Below are 20,424 nucleotides of genomic sequence, written 5' to 3' on the forward strand. Positions count from 1 at the left end.
GGTATTTATTAAGCACTTACTATTCATTCATTCAATTGTATTCATTAAGCACTTACTGTGTGCAAAGCACTGTATTAAGAACTTGGAAAGTACAATTCGGCAACAAATAGAGACCATCTGCCAGGTGCTGTACCAAGCACAAACCATATCCCATATAGGGCTCTGAATCTTAATTCCCATTTTACAGTTTTACAGTAACTGAGGCACAGAGAAGTTCAGTGACTAGCCTAAAGTCACACAGTGGAGAAATGGCAGAGCCTGGATTAGAACCTAGATCCTGTGACTACCAGGCCTGCGCTCTTTCCACTAAGCTACTCTTCTCCCCATTTTACAAGATATTACAGGAAGTAGTTCAAAAATACCAAATGAAATAGCAGAATAAATAATCGGATATTGAGGGGAGAGAGCATGGCTAGTAGAAATACAGGACTAGAATAATAATAATACTATGTGCCAAGTACTATACTAAGTACTGGGGTAGATACAAGATAATCACGTTGTCCCACGTGGAACTCACAGTCTTGATCCCCATTTTACAGATAAGGTAACTGAGGCACAGAGCAGTGAAGTGACTTACCCAAAGTCATACAGTTGACAAGTGGCGGAGTCAAAATTAGAACCCACAACCTCTGACTTCCAAGCCTGTGCTTTTTCCACTAAACCACGCTGCTTCTCATGCTGGAAGTCAGGAGATTTGGGCTTCTTCTAATAGCTTGGCCACTGGCCTATGTGATCTTGGGCAACTCAGTTAATCTCTATGGGCCTCAGCACAGTGCTTTCCACAAAGCAAGTGCTCAATAAATACCATCTCCCCTTGTGGGACAGGGACTGAATCCAATCTCACGGCCTTTAGCATGTACCCTGCATTTAACATGTAAGCAGTGCTTAGTAAGTGCCCTTATAATTATTAATAAATCAAGTTCTTGTTCTCTTAGACTGAGAGCCTCCTGTGGGTTAGGGACTGTGTTCAACCCAATGAACTTGTATCTACCCCAGTGCTCAGAATAGTGCTTGGCACAGTGAGTGCTTAACAGATACCTTAAAAAAAAATCCATATTAAAGTGTGTGTGAATGTCCCAAGGATAGGAAATGAAATTAATGAATCAATTATTGAGCGCTTAATTATTTAATCAAGTAAGTAAATGACTGAGCATGACTGATGGGTTGGCATGATTAAGGTCCTGCAAATTATTTCAGGGAAAAATGAACATTGAGGAGGGTTTTGAAGATGGCAACTGCTGTGGTGGGGAAGATTTGGATTTTGGGTGAGGGACGAGTTCCAGGTGGGGGGAAACTGCATGAGAGAGGAGGTGGAAATGAGAGCGTTGAGAGCGAGTTATGGTGAGAAGCTGAATTTGGGAGAAACGTAGAGAACATGCTAGGCAAGGATGTGCCAAAATGTAGAACGGGGAGAGTTGATGGGAGAGCCCCTAAGCCAGTTGTCAAGTGGTTTTGCTTGGCGTGGAGGGAATTTGGAAGTTTTGAGGAGCAGAAAGATGTGCAATTAGTGACGTTTCAAAAAGATAAGGCAGTAGCAGCATGAAGTGTAGCTTGGAATGGGGAGAAGCTGGAGGCAAGAGACCAGTGAGGAGGTTGACACAATAGACTAACCATGGCGTGACAAGAACTTGGACCAGGCTGGTAACCGGCAGGAGAGGAAGGGGCAGATCTGGGAAATCTGTAGGAAGAACTTGCAGTATTTAGCAGTAGATGGAGTGTGAGAAGTGAAAGACAGTGAGGAGTCTGGGATGAGTTTCCGTAGGGTGCAGAGCACTAAACCAAGTGTTAGGGAGCGGACAGTAGAAGAAGGTGCCGTCGTAGTCCATAAGGAGCTCAAAATCTACCAGAGCAGAGCAGCGTAAACTAATATACCAATTGGAGGAAGAAGTGCTCAAGTAGATTACCTAAAACAATGTGTACAAAAATGCTAAGGTAGTAGTGTGTCAAACGTGCCAAGATGATAACATGGATGATGAGACCTGGGAAGAAGAAAAATGAATCAGGGAAACCCTTCCGGAGAGGTGGGATTGTAGCTGGTTGGAAGGTGGTATATTTGAAGGCGGAGGAGGTTCTAGTCAGGAGGAAGGACGAGGATCAGGGATCGGTGGTGAGTTGAGTTTGAGACACACTGTGAAGGCCAAATAGGGAGGACCAGAATACACAAGATGGGCTGTAGTAGAAGAGAGTGGATAGGAGGGAGGAATGAGAGGAAGAAGAGCGAGAGAGATGCAGAGAGAAAAAATGAGATACGCCGAGACCAAATGAGAGGGACTGAGACAAAGAAAGAGGAAGACAGAGAGAGAAGGACAGGCAAAAAGAGAAAAGAAATAGGCTGAGACAGAGAGAAAGAGACAGAGTGAAGGACAGGCAGAAAGACAAAGAGAAAAAGACTGAGACAGACGGGGAAACTGTTGGAGGATTTTGAGGAGCAGAGAGCTGTGTCGGCAGAGGGGCAGGTCTGCGCAGCCAAGTGAAGTACAGATCGGTGAGGGGAGAGGCTGGAGACAAGGAGACCAGTGAAGAGAGTGGTGCTGACTGGCTGGCCTTTTGGGATGAAGCAGAGAGGATGGACCCAGAGAGAAAAAACTGATCCAGAAAAGATCAGATGTAACAGTTGAAAGAAAGCGGCAGTGGGGTCTAGCGGTTAAAGCACAGGCCTGGGCAAATCATTTAACTTCTCTGTGCCTCAGTTACCTCAACTGTAAAATGGGGATTAAGACTCTCAGCCCCATGTGGGACATGGACTATAGCCAACCTGATGAGCTTTTGTTTACTCCAGTGCTTAGTACAGTGCCTGGTACATATGTCAGTTATATTTATTGAGTGCTTACTGAGGGCAGAGCACTGTACTAAGCTCTTGGGAATACAGTACAATAGATTTGGCAGACACGTTTCCTGCCCATAATGAGTTTACAGTCTAGAGGACTTAAGTGCTCTCATTCATTCATTCAGTCTTATTTATTGAGCGCTTACTGTGTGCAGAGCACTGTACTAAATGCTTGGGAGAGTCCGGTGTAACAGAGCTGGTAGACACCCTCCTTGCCCATAATGAGCCGCCAGTCTAGAGGGAGCTTTCAGGTTCAGGACACCATGCAGTAGGGGAAGACCACTGCCACCAGGATTTGGCTCCACTGAAACAGCCCTCCTTATAATCCAGTGTAGTCTGAGTAGCCTGAGTCCATGGCCTCTAATCTGCCTAATTCCGCCTCGCCGACCTCCACCACCTTTGATCACCCCCTTCCTACTCCTGGTAACTCCCTTCACTGTGCCTTCTGCTCACCTCTCCCACTTCTGGACCCTAGTATATGTGTCTTTCTCCCCATTATCTTTCTACAGAAATATTCTGGGCATGTCATCCCCCTCCTCCTGGGCATGTCACTCCAATCCTCACCAGTGATTACCTATCAACCTCCATATCAAGCAAAAACTCCTCACTACTGGCTTCCAAGCTCTCCATCACCTACCTTGCCCCGTCTCACCTCCCTTTTCTCCTCCATCCCAGCCCGCACACTCTGTTCCTCTGCTGCTAACCTTCTCACTGTGCCTCGATCTCGTCTCTCCTACCATCAACCCCTGTCTCACATCCTACTTCTGATCTGGAACGCCCTCCTCCTCAAATCTGCCAAACTAGCACACTTTCCCCCTTCAAAGCCCTACTGAAAGCTCACCTCCTCCAGGAGGCTTTCCTGGACTAAGCCCCCCTTTTCCTCTGCTCCCCTGCTATTGCCCCGACTTGCTCCCTTTACTCTGCCCCCCCACCCCCATCCCACAACACTTGTGTCTATATTTGTATATTTATAATTATAGTTCTATTTTTATTAATGATGTGTATATGCCTATAATTTCATTTATTTATAATGATGCTACTGATGCCTGTTGTTTTGATGTCTGTCTGCCCCCTTCTAGACTGTGAGCCCGTTGTGGGCAGGGATTGTCTCTGTTGCTGAGTTGTACTTCCCAGGCGTGTAGTACAGTGCTCTGCACACAAAAAGCACTCAATAAATACGAATGAATGAATAAATGAATGAAAATGTGCCAGATCACAGCTCTCCCCATCTTCAAAATGCTTCTGAAATTCCACCTTCTCTAGGAGGCCTTCCCTGGTTCATTTTCTTTTCCCTAGGTCACACATCTTGCCAATACAAGCTCAGTCCTGCTTATACCCTCATCACCACCCATAGCACTTATGTACATATTGATTTTTTTTTAATGCTAGTTAAGTGTTTACTCTGTGTTGAGTGGTGGGGTAGATAGAAGTTAATCAGGGTGGTCACAGTCCCTTTCGCACATGGGGCTCTTTAAGTAAGAGGGAGAACAGGTTTTGAGTCCCCATTTTGCAGTTGAGGAAACTGAGGCACAGAGCAGCTAAGTGATTTGCCCAAGGTCACACAGCAGGAAAGTGGTCAAGCTGGGATTAGAAGTCAGGTCCTTTGGCTCCCAGTTCCGTGCTTTTTCCACCAGGCCATGCAGCTTGCCATCCTCTACTTCTAAAGCATTTATTTATTCAGCTATCCATCTTTTTGTTCTCTTTTCCTTCATATCCAAATAACTTTTTGTCTCTCTACTAAATTCAGTCATTTATTTAGAGCTTACTGTGCAGAGCCCTGTACTTAATTGCTTGGGAGAGCACAGTATAACAACAGACACATTCCCTGCCCACAATGAGCTCACAGTCTAGAGGATAGTAACTCCTTGAGGCTAGGGATTATGTCTTCCGATCCGCTGTACTCCAATGCTTAATTGACTGCTCTGCCTATGGTTAGTGCTCGATTACTATTGAATAATAATTTTTAAATTAGAAAAATCATGATGTTTTTTAATAGAAAAAACAGTAGCGATCATGGACTTACTGAATATAACTCTGCTAATCCTTATTTATAATGTGAGGGAATTCCCATCCAAATTACAAGTCCTTTAAATATTGCTTAACATGGTTGGTTTTAATATGGAGCAGTGAAATGTCCGTGGTTATCTATATTGAAGTGTGTATGCTTATGCTGCTTTTGGGGGACGGAGTGGGGGAAATGTAAAATGAAATAATGCAGTGTCCTGGCCACTGACATGGTATATGCTCTTCTTAGGCTTTTTTTAACTCAACGGTTGACAAACAGCACCCACACCTCCCATGGAAACCTATCTCAGGGCTCTGGTGATTGCCCATCTCAGCCCTTAGAGGTTATTGGGAGCCCGATCCGTCGACGTTCTGGAAAGATCGGAGAGAAGAGGTCTTGTAGCAGCGTGGATATCCCAGGTAGTTTTTTCATCAATCAATCAATGGTATTTATTGAGTACTGACTGTATGCGGAACACTGTACTAAGCTCTTGGGAGAGCACAGTTCAACAGAATTGGTAATAACGTTCTCTGCCCAAGATTTTGCAGTCTGCTTTAGGAAGTTCTGGTCTGTTCTTTAAAGCTAATAAGGCTGGTCCTTCATGAGAGAGAGAGAGAGAGAGAGAGAGAGAGAGAGAGAGAGTGTGTGTATGTTATGTGGAAGTGTGTGTGAGAGAGAGATAGATCCATCCTATCCCCTTGTGTAAATATGGCTGAAAAGACTGAGTGATTGCCCTGATTGAGTCCGCTCTCAAGGACAAATCCTGCTGCACAAATGGATATGGCTTCTACCGGGTTAATCTTTATATTGGAGCCAGCAAGATAGGCCCCCCTCTCTCTTCCTGCTTATAATATATATATATTATATTTTTTTTCTTTTGACCTCCATGTGCCTTCACTGGTATTAGGCCAGGAAAGGAGGACTTCAGGGGAAGCTGTGTGGTCTAGCGGAAAGACTCCAATCCTGGGAGTCAGAGGACCTAGATTTTATTTCCAGCTTTACCACTTGCCTGCTGTGTGACCTTGGGCAAGTTGCTTCCTTTCTATACACCTCAATTACCTCATCTCTAAATTGGGGGTTAAGTCCTTGGACTTGGAATTGAGCCCCATGCGGGATAGCGACTGTGTCCAACATGATTATCTGGATCTACCCCAGGGTTTAGTACAGTGTTTGGCCCATAGTAAGCACTTAACAAGTACCATTAAAAAAAAAGCAAGCTAGTTTTCATGCCTTTTGGCTAACATGGAGAAGCATGTGATGGTATTTATATTCATACTTTGGGATAGTTTCTCACCAGGGAGGGAAATTGGGCAAGGTGGGGAGAACCTGGCTACAGAAGAGAGACCGTCTTTGGACCCAGGGCAGCAGGAGGGCAGGAAACAGAGTAAACCCTCTCTTTCTCCCCTCTCTCTCTTTCCTCTCTCTCTCACTCCCTTCTCTTTACCCCTTTGACTTCCTACATTTGCTTAGCCCAAGAAAGGAGATGCATTTTTGTGGACAAAGTGTATAAGTCCTCCCAGACACGCACACTCACAGAGGTAGCATCATCTTCAAACCAGAGGACAACGTTACCAAATGCACATAAGACTTAATTATCTTGTCGCATTTTTTTAAATCAAAGTTCTGCCTATGAAACCATGCTTTTCTAAAGTTGTTTAAACATAGTTTTGTCTTTTAAAGCAGTCAGAGGACCACCACCTTTAAGATCGTGGTCAGTTGGCAACCAAAGCGGTGGAATGTGGAGTGACTCGGAGAGTGCAGGGGGAAGCAGTGAATCACGGTCTATGGACTCTCCATCAGCTAGCCCGGGTATGTAAGTGTGTTTGGTTGCAGTGATGGTGTTTCTTAAGCCCTTCTTTGGTTTAGAGCACTGTCCTGAGCGCCAGCCGGGGGGGAATAATACAGGTGAAAATCAGACATGCTCCCTGACCTACAAGGTGCTCATGATCTAAGAATAAGAGATTGGGGAGGAGATTGGCAACAGACACATAAGGAAGGGAAACAGTAAAAAGTCAGAAGCAATGTAAAAGACAGGGACTATGGTATATGCATTTGAGAAGCCGCATGTCATAGTGAGAAGGAGCATGGCTTAGCAGATAGAGCAAGGACCTGGGAATCAGAAGAACCTGGGTTCTGATCCCGACTTAACACTTCCTTTTATGAATGGTATTTGTTAAGCGCTTACTATGGGACAAGCACTGTAATAAGTGCTAAGGTAGATACATGATAATCAAGATTGTCTCACATAGGACTCATAGACTAAGTGAGAAGTATTAAATCCCCATTTTATACATGAGGAAATTGAGGCACAGAGAAGAAGAAGAAGAAGAAGAAGAATTGTGGTATTTGTTAAGTGCTTACTGTGGATCAAGCGCTTTTCTAAGTTCTCTGGTAGATACAAGATCTGAATCCCCATTTTACAGATGAGAGAACTGAGGCACAGAGAATCGAAGCGACTGACTTGCCCAAGGTCATACATCAGGCAAGTGGCAGAGCCGGGATTAGAACCCATGTCCTCTGACTCTCAGGCCCGAGTTCTTTCCGCTAGACACTATTTATTCAGTACTTTCTGTTGGTAGAGCACTATACTAAGTGCTTTGGGGAGTACAATACAGTTGTTAGACATGATCCCTGCCTGTAAGGGGCTTACAGTCTAGAAGTTTAAGAAATCATGGAAAAACCTATCTATCACAGGTGCAGCAGGGCACATAAGTGAGTCTTTCCAAGCCTGACTGCTCCCAGAAATCCTGCAGCCACCAAAGTACCCCTTCTCCCTTCTAGGAAACAAACCCCAGAAAACTAAGGGCTAGAGGAATAATAATAATAATGTTGGTATTTGTTAAGCACTTACTACGTGCAAAGCACTGTTCTAAGCGCTGGGGTAGACACAAGGGAATCAGGTTGTCCCACGTGGGGCTCACAGTCTTAATCCCCATTTTACAGATGAGGTAACTGAGGCACCAAGAAGTTAAGTGACTTGCCCACAGTCACACAGCTGACAAGTGGCGGAGCAGGGATTCGAACCCATGACCTCTGACTCCAAAGCCCATGATCTTTCCACTGAGCCACGAATTTATCTGGGCCCCTTGAGACCCCAGCTCACTCTGGATGTGCACACAGGTGATGGGAAGGAAGGGAAGATCTTAGGTTGAAACTAATCAAATATAACTCGTGCAGAACGTTGTCTCTCTCAAAAGTATGTCCCACCAGCTCCAGTTAGGTAGGACTGAGATTGTACTTTAGACCAAGAAATTCAGTGTTCATGTGGAAAATAGGGACAGTCGTGTCAATCACTGGTATTTGTCGAGTGCTTACTACACCCAGAGCACTGTACTAAGCCCCTGGGACTCCGCAAAGATTTCTCAGCAGGTTTCTGTCTTCTTCTGCAGGAGATTTTAAACGCCGACTTCCCCGCACACCTTCCACAGGAACAATGTCCTCTGCAGATGATCTTGATGAGAGAGAACCACCTTCCCCTTCAGACCCTGGTATGGCACCACCACACATTGATTTATTTGAATAAGGCTCCTCTGTGAAAAACCTGTGGTGATTTATTATAGTAGTAGTGATGACAAATAGCTCAAAGATGTTAACACAAATGCCTCAAATGGTAGAGCACCATTTCCACAGAAAAAACACACAACACTTTTTTTTGCACCGTGACTAATCCGGAAAACATCCCAGTAAAGTAAGTGGGCGAAAGGTTTTACTCCCCTTTCACAGATAAGGAAACTGAGCTCTTCCCCAAAGATTGTGTCAAGGGAGTTAAAATGCATTCCCTCATTTCCCCATGAGGAAACTGGTCCAGATGTTCCCTAACTCTTCCTAGGTCATAGGGTGAGTCGGTAGCAAGGATAAGATTACCTCTTAAGTTCCCGATTCCAAAGGCATTAGGCCATACTGCCTTCCCAGAGAGATGCAGAGGATTTCTAGTTGCACTGATCTTATCTCAAAAATTCTCAGGCTGGTTTGATGATGTCTGTTGCCTGGGGTCTGAATGGGTGAAATGTAGATTGAGTCATGCTTGTGACAGTGCTGCATTTATGCCGTCAAAAGGATTGAAAAGTCTAGAGTGATTAGACAATGAAAATATGCCCCGGGAGGTATGTCAAAATATTCCTGGGTAATGTTTTATTCGTAATTTAATAAAATGCTACTTTTAATTAAGAAGGTGAATGCCAATTACTGAATTCCTAAGTCAGTCTTGCATAAAATACCACCAGGTCCCCATGATTGCACTAGCTATCATTTAAACTCAAGCTTCCAATCTGAAAATGCAGGTTTTAGACCTTTGTATTTGGTATTTTGTTTACTTTGTATTTTGAATTCTGGTCTCATAGAAATCGGAGCAGTCACATGTGTGCTACTGGCTTCTTCCATTATTTCCATTATTCATCAAAATTAAAGGCCCCTAGCTTTTAGCTGATTTCATTTTAAAGTATAAATGTCATGAAAAACAGAGCTAACTGAAAATGCATTGCCCTAAGACTGGTACGCTGTACACTTTCAGGGTTAAATGACCTGGTGCCCGAAATTGCCAGTTCTCCCGGACCATTCAGGAATACCGTTATGTCCAAGGCGGCTCTCACACACAAACTGCGAAAGCTGAGGGCTCCATCTAAATGCAGAGAGTGTGACAGCTTAGTGGTGTTTCATGGCGCAGAGTGTGAGGAGGTAAGAAACACCGAGTGATGCTGATTCGCATTTTACCTTCGCTTGTCATCGTGGGGGATTTCACATCAGTGCAACGGCTGAGGATATGTGGAATGCTTTGAATCAATCTGTGGTATTTATTGAACGCTTACTGCGTGCAGAGCACTGTTCTAAGCACTTGGGAAAGTACAGTATAACAGAGTTGGGAGATTGGGAGAGACTTTCCCTGCCCAGAAGGAGCTTACAGTATAGAGATTGTAGGGAAGCGTCTCTTCCAAACTTTCATAGTTCTGTTGCTTTCGTTTAGTTTTTTAAGGGTATTTCTTTCTTAAGTACTTACTATGTGGCAGGCACTGTACTAAATATAAGTTCCATTGCCCAAAAGAGCAAGTGTGTATCTTTAGATTTTTGTCACGTGCCTTAGAATTCAGTTTTCCCGTGATACTTCCTGAGTGGGGAATGGTTTGAAGTATGTGGTTTAACTGCTTTTAAAATGTCTCTTCCTCGTAGTGCTCTCTTGCTTGTCACAAAAAGTGTTTAGAAACCTTAGCCATTCAGTGTGGGCACAAAAAGCTGCATGGGAGGTTACACTTGTTTGGAGTGGAATTTGCTCAAGCTGCTAAAAATGCTCCTGACGGCATCCCTTTCATCATCAAAAAGTGCACCTCTGAGATTGAAAGCAGAGCCTTGAATGTTAAGGTACCTTTTAATGTTTTTTTAAAGAAAAATTCCACAGAATAGGTCTCGGGTAACAGGCAAAATTGTGATTTAAACACACGCTGGGAAATTTTCATTTTATTATGGCCATCATTTTAATTACAAAATAAGGAGACATTGCATTATACACTGTGCTTTAGCTAGCACATTGTCCAGATAGTGATTTAAACACTGCTGGGAAATATTTGTTTTATTATGACCATCATTCTAATTATGAAATGACATTGTACACTATACTTTGAAGTCCATTTTCCAGAAAGTAATTTAAACACAAGTTGGGAAATGCTAATTTTAATTATGGCCATCATTTTAATTACAAAATAAGATATTGCATTGTAGACTGTGCTTTAGCTAATATATAATAATAATAATAATAATGGTATCTGTTAGTGCTTACTGTGTTCCAGGCACTGTACTAAGCACTGAGGTGGATACAAACAAATCGGGTCGGACACAGTCCCTGTCCCGTTTGGAGCTCACAATCTCAATCCCTATTTTACAGATGAGATAACTGAGGCCCAGAGAAGTGAAATGATATGCCCAAGGTCACACAGCAGACAAGTGGCAGAACAGGGATTAGAACCCATGACAGTTCTGACTCCCAGGCCTATGCTCTGTCCGTCAGTACATAAAATTCTCCCTGATCAAAATCAATTCTTACCTACTGTTTTTCTCCCTATTTAAGGGTATCTACCGCGTGAATGGAGGCAAATCAAGAATTGAAAAGCTCTGTCAAGCCTTTGAAAATGGAAAGGATTTGGTAGAGCTGTCAGAACTCTTTGCCCATGATATCAGTAACGTCCTGAAGTTGTACCTTCGCCAGGTAAATTCTCTCTCAACTTGGGTTTCCGTGTAGTTGAAGAAGCAAAAAAAATAAGTCTTTTATTTGCTTCTCTTTTGAGAAAAGCATTCCAAATTTTAATAATAATAATAATAATGTTGGTATTTGTTAAGCGCTTACTATGTGCCGAGCACTGTTCTAAGCGCTGGGGTAGACATAGGGGAATCAGGTTGTCCCACGTGGGGCTCACAGTCTTAATCCCCATTTTACAGATGAGGGAACTGAGGCCCAGAGAAGTTAAGTGACTTGCCCACAGTCACACAGCCGACAAGTGGCAGAGCTGGGATTCGAACTCATGAGCCCTGACTCCAAAGCCCGTGCTCTTTCCACTGAGCCACGCTATTTTAGTTCACATTGTGTCTTGTTGGAGGACATCCCAACCACAAGGGCAGTGGCTCGTGGGGTAAGGGGCGGGGTGGACCTCCACCCTATCCCTCACCGGATACTCTGGGGAGCAGAGCCTCCTCCAGGAGGCCTTCCCTGACTAAACCCTCATTTTCTCTTCTCCCACTCCCTTCTGCAACATTCTGATTTGCTCCCTTTATTCATCCCTTATGTATATATCTGTAATTTATTAATATGAATGTCTGTCTCCCCCCGTAGACTGTAAGGTTGTTGTGGGCAGGAATACGTCTGTTGTTAGCTATATTGTACCCTTCCAAGCGCTTAGTACAGTGCTCTGCACACAGTAAGCACTCAATAAATATGACATTGAATGAATGAAGGCAGCAGCCCAAAATGTTCCCGACCCACAGACTCCAGACTAAACAACTGGCATGTGGTACCTTCACCCTACTCAGGAATTTCTTACATTCAGCTAACTGATGCCTGTACGCTGTATCTTGGTTTTCAACGATTTTCAGTCCACAGGGCCTCAGTTCCCAAGATAATGGGGATATCTCAAAGGACCCCCGCCCCACAACCAGATGTTCCTCCGCCTCAGCTTAGCTAGGGGGTAAAATTGAGCAGAGCTGTTCCAGGCACGGCAAGATGGCAGGAAGTGGTTTAGCTCTAAAATGGAACTTGGACACTATTGCTGGCAAATTCACAGTTCATCAGGGATAAGACTGGTGTTTGTGTGTTTGTATGTGTTGGGGAAAGGGGAAGGAAGTGGGAGGCAGTAAACGGCAATGGAGAAGCAACTAAAGGAGAGACAAAACCCACCTCTCAGAGCTTCACAGGACTCCACAGGGCAACATTTCATTCGCTTGGCAACAGAACATTGAAACCAGCAATGCTTAAAGGTCTTTGGTAAAACAAAGTGGAATGTATACATTCAGCATTGATGGTAGGAGAGACTTTTTACTGTAAAACCTGTTTTTACAGCCATTTTAAACTCTGTCTAAAAATTAACTAAATGAAATTTGTGGCATGTTACTATAGTATTAAAAAGTAAACCTCCTCTCAGTGCTTCTTTTTAAAAGTTTAGTTGCCATCAAACTCAGGGTTTCATGAGATCCTTTCCCCCTACGAAGAAAAAGCCCAAACATGTGCCTTCTGGGGAAAACAAAACAGAACAGCCCGTCATTAGTTTTGGCACAGTGAGAAAAGCTTGCTCAGAGCTTCTGAATTGTAGACCAGAGGTGGTGGAGGTAATGCCAAATGATTTAGAAAATAGGTATCCAATACAGTCTGGGTTTTCAGACCTCCAGGCGGCTGTGTATATTTTGAGTTTAGGATCTGAGTTGAGAAATGGTTTTATTTTCGCGTTGGGCTACTCCGCAGTGCTCAGTTTGGTTCAAGCCTGCATCAGCATGGCCATTTGGAGCTTATGGGCGAGCTTGGAGTGAAACTTTGAAGGAGACGTGTAGTTGCCAGGGGCAGGAAACCTTGCTAATCTCTTTTGAGACCCCCCAGCTAGTCTCAAGACCTGGTAAAGAAGAGAAAAACCTCTGGCCAGGTCAGAGGCTGGAGGACTAAAGTGGGTGGGGAATGAAAAGGTTAGGGGACATGAGATGAGGAGATTGGAAGAGGAAACCAGGGGAGGAAGAGGGAGAAGATACCCTCCACTGCTGCTCCTACTCCAACTCCAGCATCTTCTATTCGTGTCTCAGATCAGGAAACTCCAACTTGGGGTAGAGGGAACTACCAGAACCAACACCTTGGCTGTACCTCTGGTCTTGATTCCACTTCAGAGGGTGGGGCAGGGTATTACTGGATGTGCAGGTGGCTGGACACTTAGTTGAAGAAGCAAAAAAACAGTCTTATTTGTTTCACTTCTGAGCCAAGTTTTTTGTGTTTTTTGTTTTGTTTTTAATTTATTTTTTTATTTTTTCTTTATAGTACTTAAGTGTTTACTACATGCCAGGCACTGTTCTAAGTGCTGGGGTAGATACAAGCTAATCAGGTTAGACACAGCTCATGCCCACATGGGCTCACAGAATTAATCCCCATTTTACAGATGAGGTAACAGAGACTGAGAGAAGTGAAGTGATTTGCTCAAGGTGACACAGCAGACAAATGGCAGTGCCGGTTCTAGAACCGAGGTCCTTCCGACTCCCGGACCCATGCTTAAGTGCTTACTATGTGTCAGGCACTAAGCATTTCTGTTGGTTAGTGTTCTGTCTGGTTGGAGGAACATATTTTTGAACGCTCTTCACCCCTCCCTCTGCCCCACAGCACTATGCACGTATCCATGATGTATTTATTAATGTCTGTCTTCCCCTCATGACTATAAGATCACTGAAGGCAGGGAACTCTGTTGTACTCTCCCAAGTACTTAGTACAGCGCTCTGCACGTGTTAAGTGCTCAATAAATTCCATCAACTGACTGATGTTTTTATTTCTTCTCTCAGCTACCGGAACCTTTGATATTGTTTCGGCTCTACAATGAATTTATTGGTCTGGCAAAAGAGAGCCAGAATATAAACGAAGACCTTGACCTGAAGCAGACCAGCCCCAAAGCCAAGAAAAGGCAGTCGGTGTCCATCGACCTGAACCGCTTCCTCATTAAAATCAAAGATCTCCTCAAACAGCTCCCCGTTCCAAACTATAATACTCTCCAGTTCCTTATAGGACACCTTCATCGGTGAGTTCACCTTGCAGGAAGCTTAGAGGGGTGTTGGCTATCCAGTTCTCATCGAGCTAAGAATCCTGTTGGGTTCTGAAGGCCCCTGACGGTTTTGGGGTCTGGAGCAGATGGCAGATGTGCACGGATCGCATCTCCCCATTCTGTGGTTGTGTGCTCTGCACATTCTAAGTGCTCAATAAATGCCAGTGATTGACTGAAGGCTGGTTAAAGACGGATTTAGGGGTCGCTTTCCTGTTTAAATGTTAAAATGAAGACACTCTTTCTCCGATCCGCTGGACTGTAAGCTCCTTGAGGACAGGGAATGTGTCTGTCTATTTTTGAATTGTACTCTCCCAAGCACTTAGTACAGTGCTCTGCATGAAATAAGCATTCAATAAATATTATTAATTGATTGCTTGGTGTGAGGCCTTGACAGCGCCTAGTGACACCCCAAGTGCCAGGGGACTCATTCATTCAGTCGTATTTATTGAGCGCTTACTGTGAGATCTTGTGAGATCGTGGGCAGGAAAAGTGTGTACCAACTCCGTTATATTGTACTATCCCAAGCGCTTAGTACAGTGTTCTGCCCACAGTAAGCTCTCAATAAATACGATTGATTGATTGACCAGATGGAGCATAGACCAGAGGGGCAAAAAGCAGCAGGGAATGAGAACTTCCAGGCTGTAAGCTCATTGTGGTTGGGGAATGTGTCTGTTGGTTGTTATATTGTACTCTCCCAAGCACTTTCTACAGTGCTCTGTGCACAGTAAGCACTCAATAAATACGATTGAGTAAATGAATGAATGAACTGTTCTCGCTGCAGATCTCTTACAGACGTCTACTGGCCTGCTCCCCATTCTCCAAAATACCCCCCCAAACAGGCTAGCATAATGTCACCATATAAACGTGTCTGTGTGTGTTTTCAGGGTTTCGGAGCAAGATGAAGAAAACAAGATGTCCGCCCGGAACCTCGGGATAATATTTGGGCCCACCCTGATCAGGCCTCGTCAGACAGATGCCACGGTTTCCCTTTCCTCGCTTGTGGACTACCCGCATCAGGCTGGCATGGTGGAGCTGCTCATCACTCACTACGAGAAGATCTTCGACGTCTCCCTGCAGGCCCTGGCAGTGCCGCCTCAGCCTGATGAAAACGCCCCCCTGAAAATTGCTTCATCAACGGAAGAGAAGGGACCCCAGCAGCACAGGAAGTCACAGTTGTTTATTGCTTCAAAGGAAGTGAGTGGTGACTAGTGGGGAATTGTGTGGGAACCTAGCGGTGTTTTGTTGGTTTCGTTTATTGTTTAAGCACGTGCTGTGTGCCGGGGACACAGCACCGGACTGAGCGCTGTGGTTAGATGTAAGCTGATCGGGTTGGACACAGTCCACTCAGTCTCGGTCCCCGTTTTTCGGATGAGGTAACCGAGGCCCAGAAAGTGAAGTGACTTCCCCAAGGTCACACACAGCAGTCAAGTGGCGGAGTTGGGGTTAGAGCCCAAGTCCTTCTGACTTCCTGGTCCATGCTCTGTCCACTTCAACAGATTCAAACTGCTTATTCTCAGTTGTTTTGTTTGATTTTTTTCCCCTCATTTCCATTTTGCAGGCCCATAGTGAGAGTCAAGTTCTGGAAACAACTGCATCACTGGAGCGCTTAGATGGTCACGCCCATTCGAGAGAGAAGTCCGATGCCTCCGTCACTGGTGAGCATTCCTTTAGCACACACGCTGGCTAGGGTGAGGTCCCATCCGGGGCCGCACGCCTCTCACGAAAACAAAATGGTGCCCGGGGAGTTGCCGAGAGGAGGAAAACCCGTTACAAACCAATCTTTGTCCGTCCTTAAGCCCGATTCCGAGGAACCAGCCCGGCACCGATCCTGGCGTCTGAATGCTGCCAAACGTCACCCCTCCTGGCAGTTGTGCGTTTTGTTCGCATGAGAGCGATGAATAGGGGCCTTTGAATTTCCTACCCTTTTTTTTCCTGTACATCCTCCAGAGTGCATGCTGTTGCCACTCACTGAAGCGAAGCAGGCGGATATTGAGAAAAGCAGTTCCTCCTCAGAACCTTGCAGTGCTTCAGTTTCGGCTGCGCACCCTGCCGCCCAAAAGGGGACAGGTTAGAATTTCTAATCTCGTATCACTGATAATCCCAAACACTTTTTCGGGGGCGCTGCCTGGAGCCGTAATACTGTGGACAGGCATTTGAGGCTCAGGAGAGTGGGGTTACTCCTTATTCCTACTGTGTAGTAGACAGGTAGAATTTGCTAAAATACTATTCCGACAAACTGCTGGAGCGCTTGCCAACACATTTCTTTCATCAGGGCTATTTACAAAATTCGCAAGAATACACTTAAACCGGCAAGGTTTTCTTCTCCAAGAGGCCTTCCCCAGTTAACCCCTCGTTTCTCCTACTTCCTCCCCCTTCTACGTCACCTATGCACTTGCTCTGTATCCTTTTAAGCACTTGACATTGATCACGTCCTCAGCCCCTCCGCACTTCTGCCCCTATCCGTAATTTATTTTACTGCCTGTCATTCAGTCGAATTTATTGAGCGCTTACCCTGTGCAGAGCACTGTACTAAGTGCTCCGGAAAGGACAATACAGCAATAAAGAGAGAATATCCCTGTCCCTTCACCCCCTCTAGACCAGAAGCTCCATGCGGGTAGGGAATGTGTCTACCAACTTTGTTGGACTGTACTCTCCCAGGCACTTAATACAGTGCTCTGATTGATCGTGACCAAATCTTCTGTCGCGGGACAGTCGATAACATCTCTTGACCCATTGGCCATAAATCCCAAGCCACAGCAATACGTCAGAGGTTATGGATACTCATTGTACGAGGGGATACTTTGCAGGAAGCTGCACTGATCATAAACTGGTGTCCCCATGTCATTTTTGGGATTTATTTATTTTCTAGACTTGCTGTAACGTGTGATCTTGGCCACTGCCCTTAAATGACTCCCGGGGGCGGGTCCATGAAAATTGCCCGATAATACCGGTTGTTTCCATTTCTCACCCTAGGCCTCACCACAGCTCTAGCCTCGCACAAAGACAGTGGAACCTCACCACCTCCCACCGAAGGGAGCGGGAAAGCCAGTAGCCCGCTGCCCGTCAAATCCCACCGACAGACCACCAAAGTCCAGCTGCGGGCCCTAAGGACCAAACCGGTGGTCCGCCCCGTGAGCATGCCCATCGATCGGTTGCTCCCCTCAAGCCTCTTGAACGAGCGGACCTCGAGAAATCCGGGGGCTTTCAATCCCGACAAGCCCCCCGGGAGCCCCACCGTCGAAGAGGTTTCGGAAACCAAGCCCCTTCCCGCCAATAACGCGTGCTCCCGACTCTCTTGCTACGACCCTCAGACTCTGCCGAAGAGCTGGGACAAGCAGTACAAACAGTACGACATGACCGCCCGGACGGCGATGATCATGACCAACGCCCTTCAGGAGAACAGGGCCCGGGAGGGCGGCGGCGGGGCCGTTCCCGCCTCCGGGCAGCCCGTCCAGCCGATCACGGTCCCCGGCCGGTCGGCGAGAAAGACGTCCGAGGGAGGTTCCCCGGACTCCAACCGCCTGGCCGCCTTCAGGGCGACGAGAACTCTGCAGCCGCCACCCGGGACCTTTTATAAGCCGCCTGCGTCCAACAAGGGAAAGGGCGGCGAGGAGGACAGTCTGAAAACCCGGGCGGCGGCCGCCCTCGCCCAAGACGGCGCCGCCGTGAAATTGGTTTTGAGTTCCGGCCTGCCGGCGGACCCGCTCGGGCAGCCCGTCGGCCATTCCGTAGCCAGCCCGGAGGAGCCCCTGCCCGCCGAGGCCAAGCCGACTTACCAGAGACTAAGACCGAAGCGACTGCAGGAGTTAGAACACCGGGAAGCCCATTTTGTATAGGGTTGCCAAATCCCCAGTCTGTCTTGATTAACCTCCGCACCTCCCCCACATCCCCACCCCCCAGCCCCCGACCTCCAGGATCCTGCCGATAGTATTGTTGGGGAAGGGGGTGGTCTTCAGGGGTCCACTTCTGTGCCATATTTGAATCATTTTTTATAGGCGACGTTTAAAAAGGCGAGATGGGGGAGTGAAATCAATCGAATTTTAATCATTCGTCATTGTATTTTTTTTTCCGACAAGCTTCTTTAAAGCGGTTCGTCAGCTTAAAGGCAGCTCTCAAGCTAATAGGTGCAATCGGTTGGAGTCCCAGGTTTAGTTCGTTAATGGAACCAAGCGCATATTTATAGACGGAAATGGCGTTGGCATATGCGGCGCTTAAAAGAACTCTCTCCGATCTGAAGTGGATAAAGGAATTTGATATTTTAGCTGCCTCGGAGCCCAGAGTAAGGCTCCGGCTGCCGCAGTGTATAAAAATCTTCCGTTCCCAATCCGTGCAATTCAGTTCTTTGCTCTGAATAGATTTTATAATAGCCCAAAAGGCACGGGCCTGTATCATATGTATCTTACACCGGCGTTTTTATCGGTTGCCAGGTTTGTTTTTGCTATGTCGTCACTTTAATTGTACAGAAAAGATGCACTTACCGAGCTGTGCTGTTCAGAAGTAAACTAAGGCTTAGTGCCCTGCCATTAGATAATAGGTGCCAAAGTCAGAGAGCAGGTAACCTGACAGTTCAGGTGCCGTTCAAAGAAGTACCTGTACCAGCTCCCAAGGAAGGTGTAGGTTTTATGCCAGCGCTTCCTTTCCCCTCTTGGGGTGAAGCGTTGTTTCTGCCCAGTGTCTGGAATGAAGTGTATGGCTCAGGCCAGAATAACCAAAAAGTTCCTCATCAATAGGTGCATCTCACGTCCACTTGGTTTGAAATGTCTTTTGTAATATAGCGTTCCATTTGCTCGACAAAATATATTAACCCGTTAACCTATTCCAGAGATAGTTGCTTCTATCCTCCTGTGGTTTCTTTTAACTTAAATAAAGTTTCCAGCGTATGCTACAGTTTGACATCAATATGTTTTGTATTGAAAGACTTGGACTTGTGCTTGCCACGCCAACTTGCCGGAAGGTGTATTTTTGAGAAATGTATCGCAGTTATTGGATGCTTCGCCCATTAAAATCTTATTTTATTTAGCGGTCTGAAGGTGTTTGGAGAGAGCTCCTGACGCAGTCACGAGGGACTGTTTGGGTTCCCTAGCTCTTCTGTGAACTATGCACTATCCTAGTGGAAAGAGCCTGGGCCTGGGCGTCAAAGATCCTGAGTTCTAATCCCGGCTCCACCACACACTTGCTGTGAGGCCTTGGGCAAGTCACGTAACTTCTCAGTGCCTCAGCTACCTCGTCTGCAAAATGGAGATTAAGACTGTGAGCCCTCTGTAGAGCAGGGACCGTGTCCAACCCGATTATCTTGTATCCACCCCAGAAGAGTGCTAGTCACATAGTAAGCGCTTAACAAGTACCATAATTATTGTTATTATTATAATTATTGACTCAGAGGTAGCGTTGTGTCGGGACGGACAGACACGAGGTGATAGGAGCTGAATTGAGCCGTGTGAACGTTTCGTTATCGTTCACTTGGAACTGAGCTGATAGCTTAGTCGGTGGGATTTATTGAGCACCTACCATGGGCAGAGAACTCGACCAAGCACTTTGAGAGACTACGATGTAACTGAGTTGGCAGACACGGACCTGCCCTCAAGGAGCTCACAGTCTGAGAAGCAGCGTGGCTCAGTGGAAAGAGCACGGGCTTGGGAGTCAGAGTTCATGAGTTCGAATCCAGGCTCTGCCACTTGTCAGCTGTGTGACTGTGGGCAAGTCACTTCACTTCTCTGTGTCTCAGTTACCTCATCTGTAAAATGGGAATTAACTGTGAGCCTCACGTGGGACAACCTGACTACCCTGTATCTACCCCAGCGCTTAGAACAGTGCTCGGCACATAGTAAGCGCTTAACAAATACCAACATTATTATTATTATTATTAGTCTGAGGGCTGAACACTGAAGAGGTTGGGACAAGGGAGAAAGTTGGGCAAGTGTAGGGAGGTCTTCCCATGGCATAATGGATAGAGCACCGGAATGGGAGTCAGAGGTCGTAGGTTCTAATCCTGGCTCCACCACTTGTCTGCTGTGACCTTGGGCAAGTCACTTCACTTCCCTGGGCCTCACTTTCCTCCTGTAAAATGAGGATTGAGAACATGAGCCCCTCTGAACACAAGAGACTGTGTTCAACCCAATTATCTTGTATCTACGCCAGCGCTTGTGGCCTGATATATAGTAAGCACTTAACAAATACCCATATTATTATTATTATTAAATGGCCTCTCCCGGTGTGGAATAAGACCATTGTTTTAAAGATGTCCTCAAACCTAGATGCAAAATAAATACAATCTCTGGGGAAGCGTCTAGCTAAGATTCATTCCACGTGGAGGAGTAGTGTAACCGAAA

At 45.9% G+C, this 20,424-nt stretch overlaps 1 protein-coding gene across 2 annotated transcripts in view; it reads left to right on the forward strand.

Annotated features, from left to right (window-relative positions):
• ARHGAP29 (Rho GTPase activating protein 29) overlaps window positions 1–19,120 on the forward strand; it is a 107,870-nt gene extending 88,750 nt beyond the window's left edge. Inside the window, exons 14-24 of one of the 2 annotated variants that reach the window (XM_007667459.3) lie at window positions 5,082–5,251; window positions 6,513–6,641; window positions 8,222–8,320; window positions 9,343–9,506; window positions 9,996–10,184; window positions 10,888–11,025; window positions 13,839–14,071; window positions 14,980–15,289; window positions 15,654–15,750; window positions 16,043–16,162; window positions 17,069–19,120. In XM_007667459.3, coding sequence (XP_007665649.1) covers window positions 5,082–5,251; window positions 6,513–6,641; window positions 8,222–8,320; window positions 9,343–9,506; window positions 9,996–10,184; window positions 10,888–11,025; window positions 13,839–14,071; window positions 14,980–15,289; window positions 15,654–15,750; window positions 16,043–16,162; window positions 17,069–17,931 — 2,512 coding nt within the window. In that variant the 3' untranslated portion in view covers window positions 17,932–19,120. The remainder of the gene's footprint in view (window positions 1–5,081; window positions 5,252–6,512; window positions 6,642–8,221; window positions 8,321–9,342; window positions 9,507–9,995; window positions 10,185–10,887; window positions 11,026–13,838; window positions 14,072–14,979; window positions 15,290–15,653; window positions 15,751–16,042; window positions 16,163–17,068) is intronic. The other variant, XM_007667460.3, reaches the window with a different exon arrangement.
• Window positions 19,121–20,424: the final 1,304 nt, after the last annotated feature.

The sequence above is a fragment of the Ornithorhynchus anatinus genome, chromosome 4, assembly GCF_004115215.2.
Source record: "Ornithorhynchus anatinus isolate Pmale09 chromosome 4, mOrnAna1.pri.v4, whole genome shotgun sequence".
NCBI classification, from domain to species: Eukaryota; Metazoa; Chordata; class Mammalia; order Monotremata; family Ornithorhynchidae; genus Ornithorhynchus; species Ornithorhynchus anatinus.